An 18,984-nucleotide genomic window follows, 5' to 3' on the forward strand; every position below is an offset into this window, starting at 1 on the left:
GATGAGTGCTGCTGGATGAGTGCCTCTGGGGACTGGATGAGTGCTGCAGGAGATTTGATGAGTGCTGCAGGAGACTGGTTGAGTGCCTCTGGAGACTGGATGAGTGCCGCTGGAGACTGGATGAGTGCCGCTGGAGACTGGATGAGTGCCGCAGGAGATTGGATGAGTGCCGCTGGAGACTGGATGAGTGCCGCTGGAGACTGGATGAGTGCCGCAGGAGACTGGATGAGTGCCGCTGGATGAGTGCCTCTGGGGACTGGATGAGTGCCGCAGGAGACTGGATGAGTGCCGCTGGAGACTGGATGAGTGCCGCTGGAGACTGGATGAGTGCTGCAGGAGACTGGATGAGTGCTGCAGGAGACTGGATGAGTGCCTCTGGGGAGTGGATGAGTGCCGCTGGAGACTGGATGAGTGCTGCAGGAGACTGGATGAGTGCTGCTGGATGAGTGCCTCTGGGGACTGGATGAGTGCCGCTGGAGACTGGATGAGTGCCGCTGGAGACTGGATGAGTGCCTCTGGGGACTGGATGAGTGCCGCTGGAGACTGGATGAGTGCTGCTGGATGAGTGCCTCTGGGGACTGGATGAGTGCTGCTGGATGAATGCTTCTGGAGACTGGATGGGTGGATGTGTGATCGCTGGATGGATTTATTTTATTTATACTTTTTTATACCGACCTTCATGAAAAATATCATATCAGATCAGTTTACAATGAACAGTGTGGCAAGAAACCTTAACAAAAAACAAGTTGCAGGAAAGTTACAATAAAACAGGGGTACTGGGGTAGGAAGAACAAGACGCTAGCAGTGGAAAGAGTAACTCAGTAACAATAACGGTGCTGTAATAGTGACTTTGCTGAAGATTGTCTAGTTACCAGTCTAATATCCACGATCTGTTCTATAACCTAGCTGGTGTTGGTTTAGTTATAGGAAAGCTTGACGAAATAGCCAGGTCTTGAGCTTTTTCTTGAATGTCCGCAAACAAGGTTCCTGTCTGAGCTCCGGGGGGGATGGCATTCCATATGCTAGGTCCCGCTGTTGAGAAGGCCCGTTCTCTAGTGGTTGTTAGCTGGGTGAATTTAGTGGGGGCGGCGTGTAGAGATCCTTTGTATACTTCCCTGATAGGTCTGGAGGATGTGTGGAGCCTGAGTGGAAGTTGCAAGTCTAAGGGTGCCTGGTGGTGAATAGTTTTGTGAATAATAGACAGGGCTTTATGCATGACACTAAAGCTTATAGGCAGCCAATGCAGATCTCTGAGGATGGGTGTGATATGCTCTCTTCTTAGTAAGGATTCTTGCGGCCACATTCTGGAGCATTTGGAGTGGTTTGGTGGAGAAGGAGGGGAGACCAAGCAGAAGAGAATTGCAGTAGTCAATCTTAGAAAACAGAATGGCTTGGAGAACCGATCTGAAGTCTCGAAAGTGTAGGAGTGGTTTGAGTCGTTTTAGTATCTGTAATTTGTAGAAGCAGTCTTTGGTGGTTTGGTTGATGAACTTCTTGAGGTTCAGATGGTTGTCTATTACTACTCCAAGGTCTCTTGCTTGCATGATTATTGGGTTGTGATGGTTGAGGTGTGTCACCGTGTTTTGGTGTTATAAGGAGGAGTTCTGTTTTGGCCGCGTTGAGTACCAGGTTTAGGCTGGAGAGGAGGAGATTGATAGCTTGAAGGCAGTTGTTCCAGAAATTAAGTGTTTTTGTAAGTGATTCGGTTATAGGGATTAGAATTTGAACATCGTCTGCATAGAGATAATGTTTCAGCCCTAGATCTGTCAGCAGTTGGCAGATAGGGAGGAGGTATATGTTGAAGAGGGTGGGGGACAGGGAGGAGCCCTGGGGAACTCCTAGTGAGGGATTGATTAGTGGAGATTCTTTATTGTTGACTTTCTTATAACCTCTACTGGTGATGAAGGAGTCAAACCATCTGAGGGCTGTTCCTTTTATTCCTATATCGGATAGTCTATTCAGGAGGATGGAGTGGTTCACCGTGTCGAAGGCCGCCGAGATGTCGAGTAGTACTAGCTGGAAGGAGGTCCCCTTATCTAGACCCATAATGAGGTGGTCTGTGAGGGAGATGAGCAGGGTTTCTGTGCTTAGCGATTTCCGGAATCCGTATTGAGATTTGTGAAGTATATTGTAGTTTTCGAGATAGTTTGAAAGTTGAGCATTTACTACTTTTTCCATTACACCTTAGCGACAAAAGGTAGATTAGAGATAGGGCGGAAGTTGTTAGGATCTTTTGTGTCTAAGTTTGGTTTCTTAAGAAGTGGTTTGAGGGTGGCGAGTTTAAGCACCTCTGGGAAAATTCCCTGTGACAAAGAGCAGTTAATTATATCAGCCAAACATTTGGTTATAGTGTCTGGTATTAAATAAGAGCAGTTTGGTCGGGATTTGGTCGGAAGGATGGGTAGAGGGTTTCATTTTTTTAGAATGGTTTCTATTTCTATGGCAGACGTGGGTTCAAAAGATTCAAATGATGCTCCCATATATGAGAGTTAAAATTTGTTATGAATATCTTCTCTTAGTCCCTATACCCTCAGGCATATAAATCTTGCATGGAGGAACAGCCTAGCAGTTAAAGCAGAACCAGGGAAACCAGGGGTCAAATCCCACTGCCGCTCCTTGCGACCTTCTGCTGCTTCAGGTACAAACAAGATTGTGAGCCCTGTGGGGACAAGGGAATAACCATAACACCTAAATGTAACCTGCTTTGAAGTACTGAAAAGTGGAATATAAAAAATAAAACTGTAAAATAACAGTCTTCTGGCAGCTACCAGGTGAATTTTCAAAGAAGTTGTGTATGTAAATGCAACATACTATTGTAGGAATTTTCAAAAGCCATTTACCTGCATTAAATGTACTTAGCGCAGGTAAAATTTGATTAAATGGATTATACTGTAGCAATCTTCAAAAGCTCATTTATATGGGTAAAGTGCATTTACACATGTAGAACCCAGTTTTAAACATGTAAATGCTTTTGAGAATCAGGTCCTATGGCTACAACTGAGTTCCTGGAGGATGTGACAAAGTTGTTGTAGATAGACTATCAGATACTTAGAGCATTCATCTGCATCCTGCATATAAGGCTCAAAGTTTCTTTAGTGATCAGTTTGAAGAGGAGCTGAGGCATGCAAATTATAAATACTGCATCATTTGAAACATTTATTTAGCGTATTTAGCTCATGCCTTTCGATTGTAGCTCAAGACGAGAATACATTTAGGTACAGTAGGTATGAATATTCTGCTGTGCAGCATTGCAGATTGAAACACCTTTTCCTCTATATTATCCAACAGTCCATATTTATATCTGAGGAGCCGTTAGCATAAATCTTGGATTTTTGGCCCTCTGAAATGCCGATTCCACCATTTCGGTAACAAGACGGAGCTGCCCTTTATAACGGGGGCATTTTCTGACAATATTCCTGAGGTCTGCTCTTCTGGATGCAGCCAATGCGAAGAGGATTTGCCCATAATTTGGATTAAAAGTCTTGAAGGGTTTTATTCCTGGGTACTGGAACAGAACATGGTTGTTTTGGTGCTTTAACGAACTTTTAAAACTACTGGAAAATCATCTTTTTTCTTCCAGGTTCTCCTGTATTTAGTTGTTTCTGTATAGGGGTCTGGAGAATCTAGGGGTGAAGGACCAGTAAAAGAATCATAAAAGGACTGGTAGTCAGTGTCTGAATCAAAAATTGGAATTGACAATCCAGGTTTTTTGTGAGATGAGGTGAATGATTGTGCCTTTTAAAATGGCCAGATTGGTGACAAAGTCCAACTGCTGTGCTAACCTCTCTAGTAAAGGAGTTGTTTGAAGAGTTACTTGGCTCTTTTTCATGTAGTTGTCAACAAAATTCTGCCACATCTGTACAAAAGCGTGACTGTTCTTGTCCAGTGGAAAAGCTATTGCCAAAGTATCCGATTCTGGTACTAAAATGAATAGCAAATCTGCTTTAGATTCTTTTTGGTACCAAAGCAGATGGTACTGAGTGCTTCGGCACCAGAGAGTCAGAAGCAGACGATGCTGAAACTTTTGACACGAAAGAGGCACTGGAAGATGGAGCAAATTAAAGTGTTTAAGAAACACTGACCTGAGAGATCAGTGTTGGGAGTTTAGGAACTGAAAGAGATCTATCCCTATGGGAATGGGAAGACTATTTCTTACTCCAGCATTATGAGAACTCGCATTTTTTTTTTTGTTTGAAGATGCTGGTCTACCTAAGAAAGAGGCTTACCTGGGGGAGAAACTTCAAAAAGCAACTGAAAATTATGATAACTGATGACTCAAGGAGACATCCTACTCTCTGCTTTGCAACTTGACACATCGTGGGAGGAACCCAAGCAGCACAGACATAAGTCATGTAAATCCCAGATAGCCATTTTGTGACATCTGGTACAGCTTTTAAAAGGTTGCTTACCTGACATTGTGCCCGCCTTATTCTAACATTAGATTTATTTTTTTTTTAAAGAGACCCGCAAAAAGAAATAAAACAAACAGAAATCAAAAAATAAAATGTGGACCTGTGAGAAGAGTGCAGTTGAACACTATCATGTCAATGGAAGAAAACTGACAGAGGAGACTTGCATGGGACCAGTGTGCATGATCTCCCGCACATGCTCAGAAAAACTCGGCTTCCTGAGCTTTGAAAGAGCACGTCCGTGTTTGCATCGTTGGATGACATCATCCCACTTGTGTGGCTGTATTTGCTCTTGCTTGTCCATGAAAAAGCATGGGCCAAAATGGGTGGTTTATTACCATATGGGAACATGTGCAAGGTTAAGGAGAAAAATGCCACACCATAAACACTAAAGCACACAACTAAGGGATAATTAAGACTTTCAGGTGTGAGTTTTGACAATGGCCCAACCCTAGTCAAAGCAGACTTCCACTGAGTGAGCCCAATGTGGAGAAAGGTTCTGCTAAACTCTAGGGTTTGTTTTTTTCTGCAGAGATGATGGCAACACAGCAGAAACACTAAATATTTTTATTAAAATTCTAATATGATTTTTTGTTTCTAATTTAAACTCTTTATTCCCCATTTCTTTGTTTAGAAGCATTTTAATGTTTTTAGATTTGTGGAATTGGGCTCACTTTTTGCATGGTGTCACCGCACACCTCAAAAACTCCACCATGCATTAAGTAAAACTACAACAGTAGCATATACATTTAAAAAGGGAGACTATTGTATAATGAGTTATGAACATTGTTTAAAAATACTTTTCTGGTAGCCTAGATAAAATGTATTCCTTGCGTGGAAAAAGCTGAGGTAAAGGAGGCAACTAAAAGCTAAAGACTGAGAAAAAACTTGCCAGTGACACAAACACTAAAAAAAACATTTTCAAGGTCATTTCAAGCAAAATGCCTGAGAGAGTACCAGTTGGGTTGCTAGATAACTGAGGGGGAAAAAGGGGTGCTCAGTGAGGACAAGGCAATAGCAAAAAAAGGGAATTAATTCTTTGCCTCAAACTTTATGGAGTATGTTAGAAACATACCCATATCTGAAACATCCGTTAATGGTGGAGACTCTAGCAACTAAAACAAATATCTATTGCAATGGAGGATGTAATAGAAGATTGACAAACTAAACAATAACAAATCACCAGGACTGGATGGCACCCACCCCAGAGTTCTAAAAGAACTAAAACATGAAACTGCTAACCTGTTATTAGTAATCTGTAACCTATTTAAAACAGCCATGATTTCTGAAGATTGGAAGATAGCCAATGTGATGCTGATTTTTAAAAACAGCTTCAGGGGGTGACCTGGAAAACTATAGACCAGTGAGCCTGGTGACAGTGCAAGGACAAAATGGTAGAAGCCTTTCTTAAATACAAAGTTACTGGTCGTAAAGACATGGCTTAAGGGAGAAGAGTCAACATGGTTTCAGTAAGTCTTGACTTATCAATCTTTTAGACATTTTTTGAAGGTGTAAACAAATGTAGATAAAGATGAGCCAGTTGATATATGTATTTGGACTTTCAGAACGCATTTGACAAAGTTCCCCATAGGATAGGAAGCAGTGTTCTATTGTGGATTTGTAACTGGTGAAAAGACCAGAAACAGCAGGCAGGACAACAGTTTTCCAAATGGAGAAATGTCGCTAGTGAAGTACCACAGGGATTGGTATTGGGACCTGTGCTGTTGAACAAATTCATAAATGATGTGGACAAGGGAATGATGAGCTAGGTGACCAAATTTGCAGATGACTGTGAGGAACCGCAAAAGGACTTTGAAAGACTAGGAGACTGGGCAACTGAATGTCAGATGAAATTTAATGTGGAAAAGTCCAAAGTGATGCACGTAAAGAAAAAAATAATCCCAACTACAGGTACACCAGGCTGGGTTCTCTATTGGGAGTCACTACCAGGAAAAAGGACCTTGTGGACAATATGTTGAAATCCATGGCTCAGTTTAAGGTGGCACTTAAAAAAGCAAAGAGAATGTTTGGAATGATCTGAAAAGAAATGGAGAATAAAAAGAGAAAATATACTACCTCTGTATCAACCCATGGTGCATTCGCAACCTGAGTATTGTGTTCAGTTCTTATCTCAAGACAGACATAGGTGCACCTTCACCCCACAGCATTGCTGCTTCAAATGCCAAGATCTCTGCAAACCATTTGAATTTTATGCTAAAGACCAGTCACTGCTGCACAATCTGATTCTCAGCTCGCAGAAAGATACAAGTGAATGGCTTGGTCACAGCTCCTAATACACAGGTCTTTAGTTTCCCCAAGATGAATAAAAATTCCCTTGTGTGGATTGTAAGTCCTCTGGGGACCTGAATATGATCTGCTTTGAAGTGGCTATCCAGTCACAAAAGGTGGAATATAAATTATAATAAATAGTAGGGGCATTTTCCTTGCAATTCAAAACAGCATAAGCTAATCCCTGTGTTACTTGCCCTATCCTGACTCTATAAAGATGCGTGGTATGATTGTGTGCCTGTATAAATACACAAATGTATGGCATGCAAATTACAAACATTAAGGCATCAACTACTTGCAATTCTCTTGAAATTTCATAATCTACCACTTACATGCTACCGATAAAGAAGTTTAGATTTATGAAATAAAGCTGTTCATGGTTTCTAACAGCTATATAGAGAAGACGAATCCCTTCCTCAATATTCAAGGTGGCTTCTCATTGAGCCAGATGAAAGAAACTAGCTAGCTGCCCAGTTAAGGTCCAATACTTTTACTGCTACTGGTGAAAAGTGTATATTGTGCCAGCAACGATGCAGCAGTGAGTAATGGGTTTTGTTTTCTTCCCATCACTGTTCTGCTTATGTTACACAAAATGGATGGCTGCAGTCAACTATCTTCAAGATTAGCAAGCTTGCAGGTTTTCAATCTAAAACTAACTTGGGAGGCTCTTTTCAGCTGATTGGCTCAGGCACTACTTTGAAAATATACCGGTAAGTGCATGGATTTCCCCTTTTAAGTTTAAGCTCTGCTTTATAAAGTTGGCCCTGAAACTTAGAAATCCTTCTTATTGCAACACTGCTTTTAGGCAAACAAAATTCCAGGCAACAGAGCAGTCCAGGTAGCGCATGTTTTGTTTGCTCCTGTGGGAGAGGTCAGAGTCACTCCATGCTGCTTTCTGAAGAGACTATGCGGAGCACGGAGAGGAACCAGAATAAAACTAACTTCTTGCATCATCACTTTTTAATACTGTGATTAAAGCATGTAACGTCCTCATCAGTAACTCCGGGTCAGTATTCTTCCTGATCTAAGCTGACAAACGGAAAACTGTAGCCAAGAAACCTGAAAAGTGATATTGAATTTAAATACAAGAGGAAACACGTTCCCAAATTAGCACATGTTTTTGGACTATCTAACTATATATTTCTAATCATTAAGTATTAGGCTATTCAGTCTAAGAAAAAAAAGGGAAAGAAAGATAATCAAGGAAGACATGAAACACTGACCATGAAGAAAGAGAACTTAGGCCAAATAATCATGAGCGGTTTACCTCCAAGCCGGATGCTCCCCATCCTTTATTGCAATATTACATAAACTTAAGAAAGTGCAGCAGCGACGGAGCTCCCTGAAACAGCTGCAGTTTTACTGGCCTACTTTCCGAAGGGCAAGGCGGCGGCTTCTCAGCTCGCTGCTGGTGGGGGACAGCGTACGCCATTTCCTGGAGCCTTGGACGGCTATCACCATCCAATCGCCCACAACCCTGAGCACATATTCTGCAGCTCAATTGCTTGCCATTTTCTTAGCAAGCTTGCAAAACTCAACTTTAGCATAACAACTTAGTATTGTGCACAAAAATTGTGACATGTCACTAAATTAGATTACCTCCTCAGGGGCCAACAACTGGTAAGGGGAGGTTGAAATGTGTCAGTTATGAGGAAAGGGGCACCAGCATATTAACATTTCACATTTAAAATGTTTCTCCAACCCATCTCCAATATAGTACAAGTGCTTACAAAGCTGGGCAGTTTTTGCAACAAATTAAAGAGCACTTTACTATACTGTTTCATGTAACATTTCTTCCTTGAAGATTCCTGTTTAATTATTGCACTAGCCTGATTAAATACAACACTTTAGGTTTGTATATTATGGGATTGCATACATACAAAAAACAGTCATGTATAGAAGAAAAATTCCTTACAAGTAAATATTGCTCCACCATCTGACATCAGTGCAAGGTCACATATTGCAATTTGTTTTATATGTATGTTTAAATCTTTAACCAGATCTTATGAAATAAAGTGCAATAATGACCTTGCTCCTTTGCAACCTCCGGTAAGTAGGTGGCGGTGCGTTTTGATCCTTTTTCATTGATGAATTCTATTCTAATGCCATGTACACCCACCTGAAAGAAACCGGTAGCTTGGTTAACATTTAGATAAAAACAGCAAGGGTTGCCCCATTCACCCAACAAAATCCCAATATATCAATATATATCTATCTATATACTTTAAGCATTCTTCATTGTCCAACAATTCAAATATTTCTGACAATATAAAGGAAGAAGGGATTCTGGTTGCTTTGAAAAGAAACTTAGATTTAAATTTAACTGCATCCTTGCTACACACTAAATGCCTTTAGGAATCTCAACATTGTAATTTAAAGCGCTGCCTTCTTAAGTGCTTTACAACCACCTCATTTCAAACATGAGACAAAATAGAAAATACAGAGAATGCTAAACGGCAGATAAAGCAAAGTTGCTTACCTGTAACAGGCAGGTCAAATCAGCCACACAAGGGGACGATGACATCCGACCATGCTGAGCCTGAAAAGCTTTCTCAGAGCTCGGAAAAACTGAGAAGGGTTTTCTGCGCATGTGCAGGGATTCTCACTCTTGCAGAGGATCGTCCTGCTGTCTGCAGAGAACACCTGTTACAGCTAAGCTACTTTGCTTTCTCTCTGAATCAGTCACAAATGGGGCTCCCAAGTATCTATGATTTTTTTTTTATATCAGCAGTGGATCATGCATCCCATACTTTGATAGAGGCTGGAGGAAGAGACGAAGGAATTAAATAAGCTTTTGAGAACTGCTTGGCCAAAACTGCTATTTTGACAGGAAGCATGCTCTAGGCCAGTGGTTCTCAACCTTTTTTCTGTAGGGACCCACCTGGTAGATAATGCTTACAGGCGTGACACACTGAACATCACGGGGCTAAATGTAAACACATACTCTGCCTGCACGGGAACCCGCACCCCCAGTCCCTAAACTATGGATGCAGGGCAGAATGTTCTCAACTGTTATTGAATGTAAAATGTTGGTTTTAACTATTGACTGTAAAAAGTTGTTTTAACTGTAAACTGGCTTTCGCCAAACCTCGGTATAGAAAAAACTTTACTGAGAGAGCACCAGAAACTCCCTTACACCAGGCGCATCGTAAAATAGAAAACCTGAAAAAAAAAAACCCCACTGAGCAGGTGTGTGGCAAACCTTCCAAGCCATTGCTACACTAACTCCAAGAACTCAACAGCAATAGCCCTTCCTATGAAAAGGCAGCAGTGCAGCACCAATGCATGTCCTACTGAGAGTGAGAAAATGCAACAAGTAAAATACCTCACCTCAGTCACACATACAGATCAGAGTAAGAGACCACAAATTACAAATGTGGAGACAAACTGGAATGGAAATCTCAAAAACCCACTGCATGCAGTGCAAAACTGGAGAGCTAGAAAGAGAAATACAAATCCTCCTACACTAAGCAAAGACAGAAGAAATGCACATTCCCAAAACTGACATATGATGGCTCTTGTCACTCCCCTTCCATGCCTCCATCATCCTTCACTTTTCCCAATTACTCCCTTTCAATCATCCACTCACACTCACATCCCTGACCCCCCACATCCTCTCTCCCCTGCTTGTCTCTCCCAACCCCAGTTCCCACCCCTTCCTGTTCAGCAGCCCCCTCACTCCCTCTCCGCTCCTCCAGCTTCCCAGCATCCCCAACCTCCTTTCCCCCACCCTCCACAGTGTGAAGAGATCAGCAGCAGCGTCACTCCCAGACTCAGCAGGGGAAGAGAAAGTTTGCGTCCCATCAGGCCCAGAACAGCAGGAGCTGGCAATGTCTCGTTCTGATCTGGGTGAAGCAGGAAACAGCCTCCCACTGGGCCAGAAAGAGGAGAAGGGAGTGAGAGAATCCTCCCATCAGGCCCAATGTAAGAGAAGTCAACCAACTCCCACCCGGGCTGATAAGGAGGCAGCAGCCTCCTGCTGGCCCTGCGACACCTCCCAGGACCTCGTGATACACAGTTTGTCCCGACACACCTGTTGAGAACCACTACTCTAGGCAGCAATAAGCAGTGAAACTATAGATGCAAGGCCTGGTGGCAGTTTTGCAGATTTCTTCTAGTGAAGCAGAGCAAAGATGGGCTAAGGAAGCTGCCATGGTCCTAACTTGATGGGCTTTTACTAAACTCTGATTTTACCAATAAGGAATGTAATCAGATATCCATATGGAAAGAGTTTGTATCTGAACCCCTTGTTTGATTGAGCTGAAGATGATAAATTGTTGAGATTCAAACAGAATACAGCTCTTCTGCAGTCTTAGAAGATATGTTGGTATACAATGGATTGATTCAAGTAAAACCAGGAGACCATTTTTGGTAGAAATTTAGTGTTTTCTCAAAACTACTCTGTTGAAAATTTGGGTATAAAGAGATTATGAGACTAAACACTTGTAAAGCTCTTAGTCTGCGGGAAGAAGTCATAGCTATCCAAAACAAAACCTGCTCTGGTTAGAGGCTCAAAGGGTGATTTCATGAGCTGAGAACTACCGTATTTTTCGCTCCATAAGACGCACTTTTTTTCCCCAAAAAATGGGGAGAAAATGTGGGTGCGTCTTATGGAGCGAATGTAGCAGCTCTCCCTCTCGCGCGCCGTCCCCCGCCTCCTCCCAACTCCGCCCAATCAGCATGGTGGTGTAGGCGTGTGTATTCTGCCGGCGGAACTTGAGCTCCCTGCCGGTCTGCTGTTCCCGCGGTGCAGCTTGCTGCGAGGGTCGCCGCGGCGCAGGTCAGACATCACCTGTTTGACCTGCATGGGCTACGGAGGCCCCTCCAGTTCAAACAGATCCCTGCCGGTCTGCTGTTCCCGCGGTGCAGCTTGCTGCGAGGGTCGCCGCGGCGCAGGTCAGACATCACCTGTTTGACCTGCATGGGCTATGGAGGCCCTTCCAGTTCAGATGGCTGGCATTTGACCTGCGCCGCGGCGACCCTCGCAGCAAGCTGCACCGCGGGAACAGCAGACCGGCAGGGATCTGTTTGAACTGGAGGGGCCTCCGTAGCCCACGCGGTTCAAACAGGTGATGACTGACCTGCGCCGCGGCGACCCTCGCAGTGAGATGCACCCGGAACCGGTGGGGAGCTCGGGCTCTGCCGTCGGAGGCTCTCACTTGCAGTCCAAAGTAAGAACTTCACTCGTTGTGGTTTGGATGTATTGGAGGGTCATGGGGGTGGTATACTGCCTGGGATGGAGGACACATGACACAGACCAGCAAATAGAATTACTGCCTGTGCTGATTAAGTGACTACCTGTTGAAATATTAGGAGCAATTGCTCTCCTAATCAATGTAATATAGCCCTGACTATTTATTATTGAACTCTGGAGCAGTCATGAAAGTTTAAAATAACTGGTGTGAGAGAGATGTGTATGAGGGAGAGTCTGAGTGTGTGATTGTCTGTGGGTATGTGTATATGTGAAGAGAGCTAGTGAATGTGAAAGAGCCTATGTATGTATGTGAGGGACAGAAAACCAGTGAGTGTGAGTACCTGTGTGGATGTTCTCTGCCTTACTATAAAAAAACAAAACAAAAAAAAAATCCCACGGACGGCCACCAGGGGGTAGAGCCCATCATGGGGACAGAATTTTTTTTTTCTTAATTTTCCTCCTCTAAATCCTAGGTGCGTCCTATGGTCAGGTGCGTCTTATAGTGCGAAAAATACGGTATATTTGTTTTATGTTTTGTATATATGTTTTATTGTGATCTGCATCAAAAGACCGTACCAGAGTTTGTAGAATATAATATATTTAGATCTCAGGAAGTAGAAGGATGAAGATAATTTAGACTTTTCATGAATCTGACACTGTAGGTTCTGAGAAGTAGGGATTCATTTTATATTCTGACAGCATGCTCTTATAAAGTGAACTCTGAGTAAATTAAGATCTTCTAGCGGAGCATTTCTTGATGTTAGAATAATCTTACCCGTTTCCAAAGTGCACAGAAGAGACTGGCTCTGACTGCACCAATTCCGAGTTAGCTAAAGATTGAAGGTTCAGATGAAAGAGATTCCCATTTACTGAACGATACAGGATGGGAATTTTTTCAAACTTATTGGCTTCTTTACAGCTAGGCACTGATGCCCCTCCGCCTCTCATGCTCCAACCGACCCACTAGAACATCCAATAAAGCGACCCTAAAGAAGTCACACCTCACATCCACGAGAGATCGGGCCCTCTCCATTGCTGGCCCTACACAATGGAACGCTCTACCGACCAACCTTAGGCTAGAAGCATGCACTGCGAAATTTAGATCCTTATTAAAGACCTGGCTTTTTAAACAAGCCTTCCCCCAGGGCTCTTAACAGCTCCCCTGATTCTCGCTCCCACAATTACACCTGATACCTTTCTATACTGTACATAGACATATTTTATATACTGCACATAGCTGTCATAACTATAATTATAACTGTTCCTCCATTTGTTGCTGTTTCTATCCTCAAGCTGCCCGTTGCGATTGTTCCCTCTCACTTCCTCGCTTTTTCTCTAGTTAGATGCATCCCCCCCCCCTTTCCCTGTTTATTGTAATTTCCTTCAAGTTTGCTGTAAACAGATATGATGTCCCCACTAATATCGGTATAGAAGAATAAATAAATAAATTAAGTTTAAAGTGGTCAAAATGGAACTAGCAAAATTAGTAAGTTCTATTCTCGTCTTAATTTTTGAATTCTTTCTTGGCTATGAGAGGAATGGAGGGAAACAAAGAAGTTCTTGATTCCATGTCACTGCAAAAGCATTCATCACTAGATTGTTCCTTGCTGGTCTTTTGAAACAGTGCGCAGGGACTTTGTTGCTGTATAGGACTGAAAAGAGATCTATATGTGGAGGTCACCCAGACTGAAAGTTGAAAAACAGTTCTTTGGCTATATATTGGTCCAATGACCATTCATGTGGTTGTAGTTGGAAACTTAATGTGTTGGCCATTTAGTTTTGGTTTCTTGAAATACAGATGTGGTAAAATGTACCCAAAGGCGTGCAACAGGCACAACAACTGGGGTGGAATTTGGTAGAGGGCATCCTGAACCCTACCGGGTTGGCGGAAGGATGTTGGTATCTTAGTTCGCAAATAAGTTGTGTAGCACAGACTGGCCGAAGATAGAATCTTGTCTGCCAGCCTTGTCTAAACAATAATGGGCTGCGAAGCACAGTGTGGAGAGAGCTCCAGGTAGTAGCCTTACAGATGTCAGCAAGTGGCACCGAGTGGAGGTGCACTACTGAGGTCGCCATGGCCCTGATAGAGTGTGCTTTAATACGGTCTTGAAGCGGAATGCCTGCCTGTTGGTAACAAAAGGAAATACAGTTCGCTAACCAGGAGGAGAGAGTCTGCTTACCCACAGGTTTGCCCAATTTGAAAGGATCGAAGGAAACAAACAATTGAGTGCATTTCCTGTGGGCAGCTGTATGGTCTAGATAAAATGCTAGAGCACGTTTACAGTCAAGGGTATGCAGAGCCCATTCTCCTGGGTTTGAGTGGGGCCTGGGAAAAAAGGTGGGTAGTATAATGGATTGATTGATATGAAACTCCGATACTACCTTAGGCAAAAACAGGGTGAGTGCAGAGTACTACCCTATCATGCAGAAGTTTAATGTAAGGCGGATAGGTAACTAAGGCCTGTAACTCACAAACTCTGCGAGCAGAAGTGATCACCAAAAGAAAAATCACCTTCCAGGTGAGATGGCGGAGATCACAGGATTGGAGAGGCTCTAAAAGCGGTTTCATGAGCCGCCCCAAAACCAAGTTGAGGTCCCAGGAAGGGGCTGGAGGGCACAGTGGAAGTTCAAGGTGGAGCAAGCCCTTCAAAAAGCATGTTATGAGGGGTTGTACTGAAATAGGTACATCCCCGACACCTTTATGGAAGGCGGCTACCATACTGACATGTACCCTGATAGAAGAAGTTTGGAGATCTGACTGACAGGTGCCAGAGATAGTCCAAAAACTTCGGTGTGGAACAAGTGAAGGGATCGATGGACATGGAAGTACACCATACCGCAAACCTGTTCCATTTGTAACGATAAGACTGCCTTGTGGAAGGCTTTCATGAAGCTACTAGGACATGGGAAACCGGCTCTGAAAGGTTAAGAGGTTGAAGGATTAACCTTTCAACATCCAGGCAGTCAGGGAGAGGGCCTGGAGGTTGGGGTGACGAAGGCAGCCATTGTTCTGAGTGATCAGAAGCGGGTCCTTCCCCAGAGTAATGTTCCGGTGTACTGATAGGTCGTGAAGAATTGGAAACCAGACCTGGTGTGGCCAATGAGGGGCTATGAGAATCATTAGTCCCTTGTCAACTTCACGAGTCTTTGAAATGAGTGGAAGTGGAGGGTACGCATAAAGGAGACCGCTGGCCCACGAGAGGGAGAAAGCATCACTTGGCTGAAGGTTTTGGCTGTGAGTGAGAGAGCAGAAGTTCTACTTTGCGGTTGTGAATTGACGCAAAGAGTTCTATGTGAGGGTAACCCAAACGTTGGAATATTGAGTCCGCTACAGTGGGGTTGAGGGACCACTCATGCGGTTGAAAAGTGCGACTCAGCTTGTCTGTCAACACATATAACTGGTTTGAGAATTATCTTTCTGAACGTTCTCAGATGGTTAAATTTAACAGTCGTTGTTCTGAAGCCCTCCCATTAAAAGTTGGTGTTCCACAGGGCTCAGCTCTTTCCGCCATGTTGTTCAATGTATACCTTGCTCCCATTACCAAACTCCTGGCCATCATCACTGATGGTTTTAAGTTATATGCTGATGACATTCAATTTTATGTCAAAGTGAAAAAGTCATGGCAGGAAACAGTTGATTCTCTCACCCTCTGCTTAAATACCATAAATCGTTGGTTAAAACATAACAAGTTATTGCTTAACACTAATAAAACCACCATGTTGTTGATCCATCAATCATTATCTACTTCTATTCAGAATTCTCTGACAATTGATAATATGTCTTTTCCTCTTGTCAACCCAATTAAGAGTCTGGGCTTTTTGTTAGATTCTACGTTATCATTTAAACCTCAAATTGGAATGTTAATCAAAACTGGCTTTTTCAAATTGCGATTATTGGTTGGTTTACGTCATTTGCTTCATGAAAAAGATTTCTTGACTGTTGTCCGAGCTATCGTCTTCCCGCATATCGATTATTGCAATGGATTGTATATTGGGTTACCAAAATGTCGAATTCAGCCAATTCAGTTATTATTGAATTCTGCTGCTAGGTTGGTATCCAACCTAAAACGTCGCGATAGGATATCGCCAGTGTTATGTAAACTCAATTGGCTACCAGTTCCTGATAGGATTTTGTTTAAAATAGGATTGATTGTTTTCAAACTTCGTATGAGTAATTCTCCATTCTGGTTTAATACTCTCTTAAGAATCAATAAACCAGCAAGATCTTTGAGATCCTCTCAGTTGAATTTTCTTGAAGTTCCCTCCATCCGTCATGCTCGCTTGTTCAGTACTAGAGAGACTTCTTTTTCAGTTGCGGCGCCTTCACAATGGAATTTGATTCCTTTTGACTTAACATCTTTAGATGATCTTAAAAAATTTAAAACATCTTATAAAGACTTCCTTCTTACCCGTGCTTTCGAGACGTAAGCTATGAAGTTAATACCATCTAACTGATCAAGAATTCTTCTCACCCGTATTTTTGAGACGTAAGCAATGAAGTTAATACCATCTAACTGATTTAGTATTTTATACCATATTTGAGATGTACTGTAATGAAGTTTTGTCATCTTACTTCATATATAAATGTGACAATGTTTTATCTGTTGATTTGATGTTAATTTAAATTTAAATTTTTGTTGAGTTTTAGTTTTTGTCAAATGTTTATTGTAATGTTGTGTATGTAATTATGTACATCGCTTAGGCCAATTGTGTTAAGCGATTAATAAATTTTTTAAAAACAAAAAAACAAACATTGTCCACTCCCGGCAAATAGGTGGCCCTAAGGTACATCAAGTGGGAAAGGGCTTCCACCCATATCCGTGCAGCTTCCTGACACAGGAGGTAGGAGCCCGTTCCACCTTGCTTGTTGATGTACCACATGACCACCTGATTGTCGGTTTGCATCAGGATGACCTGGTTGGAAAGGTGATCATAAGAACATAAGAAATTGCCATGCTGGGTCAGACCAAGGGTCCATCAAGCCCAGCAACCTGTTTCCAACAGAGGCCAAAACCAGGCCACAAGAACAACCCATGCTACTGATGCAATTAATAGCAGTGGCTATTCCCTAAGTATAATTGATTAATAGCCATTAATGGACTTCTCCTTCAAGAACTTAGCCAAACCTTTTTTGAACCCAGCTACACTAACTGCACTAACCACCTCCTCTGGCAACAAATTCCAGAGCTTTATTGTGCGTTGAGTGAAAAAGAATTTTCTCCGATTAGTCTTAAATGTGTTACTTGCTAACTTCATGGAATGCCCCCTAGTCCTTCTATTATTCGAAAGTGTAAATAACCGAGTCACATCTACTCGTTCAAGACCAAGGTCACCATCTTGAACTTTTCTCTTTGTAGGTATTTGTTTAAGGTGCGAAGATCCAGTATTGGGCGAACACCACCTGACTTTTTTGGTATCAGGAAATACCGGGAATAGAACCCCTGCCCCTTTTGGGAGAGGGGCACTGGCTCTATTGCTCAGGACTGGAGAAGAAGGGAGACCCTCCTGCTCCAGGAGTGATGAGTGGTCGGATGTTCCCCACGATAGCCGAGGTGGGGAATCCGGTGGAACAGAGAGAAAGTTGAGGTGGTAACCTTGGGCTATTACAGCGAGTACCCACGGATCTGTGGTGACTATGTCATGGTGTGGAGAAGTGGCACAACCGGCCTCCAATGGGAATGGCCGGAAGTGGAGGCTGGGAACTGCTCTCTAGGAAGGAGTCAAAAGCCAGACGCTGGACTTGGCTGGGGGGCTGGCTGGGACTTCTGTACTCGAGGTTGCCTGAATTGGCCTTTTTGGTAAGGCTTAGAAGGCCGACCCCTGGACACCAGGGGATAGTATCTCCTTTGCCGGTAGACTTGTCTCTTGGAGTCTCTCCTAAAGGATCTTTTGGAAGAGGAAGAGAGATCAGAAGGCAGTAAGGAGAGCTAGCACAGAGTCTCTTGGTGGTCCTTGAACTGCGCCACTGCTTTTTGAATCTTTTCTCCAAAAAGATTATCCCCAGCACAGGGCAAGTCAGCTAAGAAAAGAAAATGCCATACTGGGTCAGACCAAGGGTCCATACTGTACTTCTGGCCTGAGGTCTGAAGACTTTAGCCAGGCCCATCTCCTTGCACCAATTCCTGCCGCCGAAACTCTGGAGGTGGTGTCGAAGATATCATATGCAGATCGTACTTCATGTCTGCCAGCATCTAGGCCTTTTTGTGCTAAGGCATGAAGCTGGTCCTGGAAGTGCAGAGGTAAGGCTTCAGCAAGTTCCTGAATCTTCATGAACAGGGCCCTGTTGTATTGGGATTGTATTGTATTGGGATTGGGAAGCAATGCGAGAGATCAGCATTGAGCCATGGAATACACGTCTTCCAAATGCATCCAGGAATTTTTGTTCCTTTCCTGCAGGAATGGAAGAATGAGGTTTAGAGCGTCATGCCCTCTTCTAGGCTGACTCCACAACCACTGAGTGATGATCTAATTGAGTTCTCTGGAAGCCAGGGGCTGACTGAACTAAGTAGGTGGCATCTGCCTTACGGTTAACAGGTGCCACAGAGCCAGGGTGCTCCCAATTTCTCTTTAAAAGTCCAGAAGGATTTCACGAATAGGGATAGACATGATTTCCTTTGGAGCATCGAGAAACTGGAGAAGCTCCAGCATCTGATGCTTAGAGTCCTCTTCAGTCTGCAGCTGGAATGGAACAGTTTCAGACATTTCCTTTACAAAGTTGATAAAGGACAAGTCCTCTGGAGGAGAATGTTTCCTTTCATCAGAAGGCGAGGGCTGTGAAGGAAGATCATCAGTATCCTAGGACTGATCATTGGACCAAGGATCGTACGGCTCATCACCAGCTCCCATATATTCATCAGAAGGGAGTAACAGTGTTATTCCGGAAAGCCCGGGCCTAGGCATCGATGGCCTCAGAGGCAGCATCTAAGGCATCGATGGAATCGGCGACATCAATGGCAGCACTCCCAAGGGCAGAATGGAGATCGGTGTTTCTTCTTCCGATGACAAGGGTATAGGTGAGGAAGGAATAGGAGCCATCAATTCCCTTGGATCCACCGGTGGAAGGGCACAGATTAACGCATCCATTCTTAACAA

The 18,984-nt window shown here is 43.3% G+C and overlaps 1 protein-coding gene across 1 annotated transcript in view; it reads right to left on the bottom strand.

The window, feature by feature from the left end:
* AMMECR1 (Alport syndrome, mental retardation, midface hypoplasia and elliptocytosis chromosomal region gene 1) overlaps positions 1–18,984 on the bottom strand; it is a 285,290-nt gene that overhangs the window by 23,794 nt on the left and 242,512 nt on the right. Inside the window, 1 exon segment of the mRNA XM_029607624.1 lies at positions 8,727–8,817. Within this exon segment, the coding sequence (XP_029463484.1) occupies positions 8,727–8,817 (91 nt within the window).

This window comes from Rhinatrema bivittatum, chromosome 6, assembly GCF_901001135.1.
Source record: "Rhinatrema bivittatum chromosome 6, aRhiBiv1.1, whole genome shotgun sequence".
Taxonomy (NCBI): domain Eukaryota; kingdom Metazoa; phylum Chordata; class Amphibia; order Gymnophiona; family Rhinatrematidae; genus Rhinatrema; species Rhinatrema bivittatum.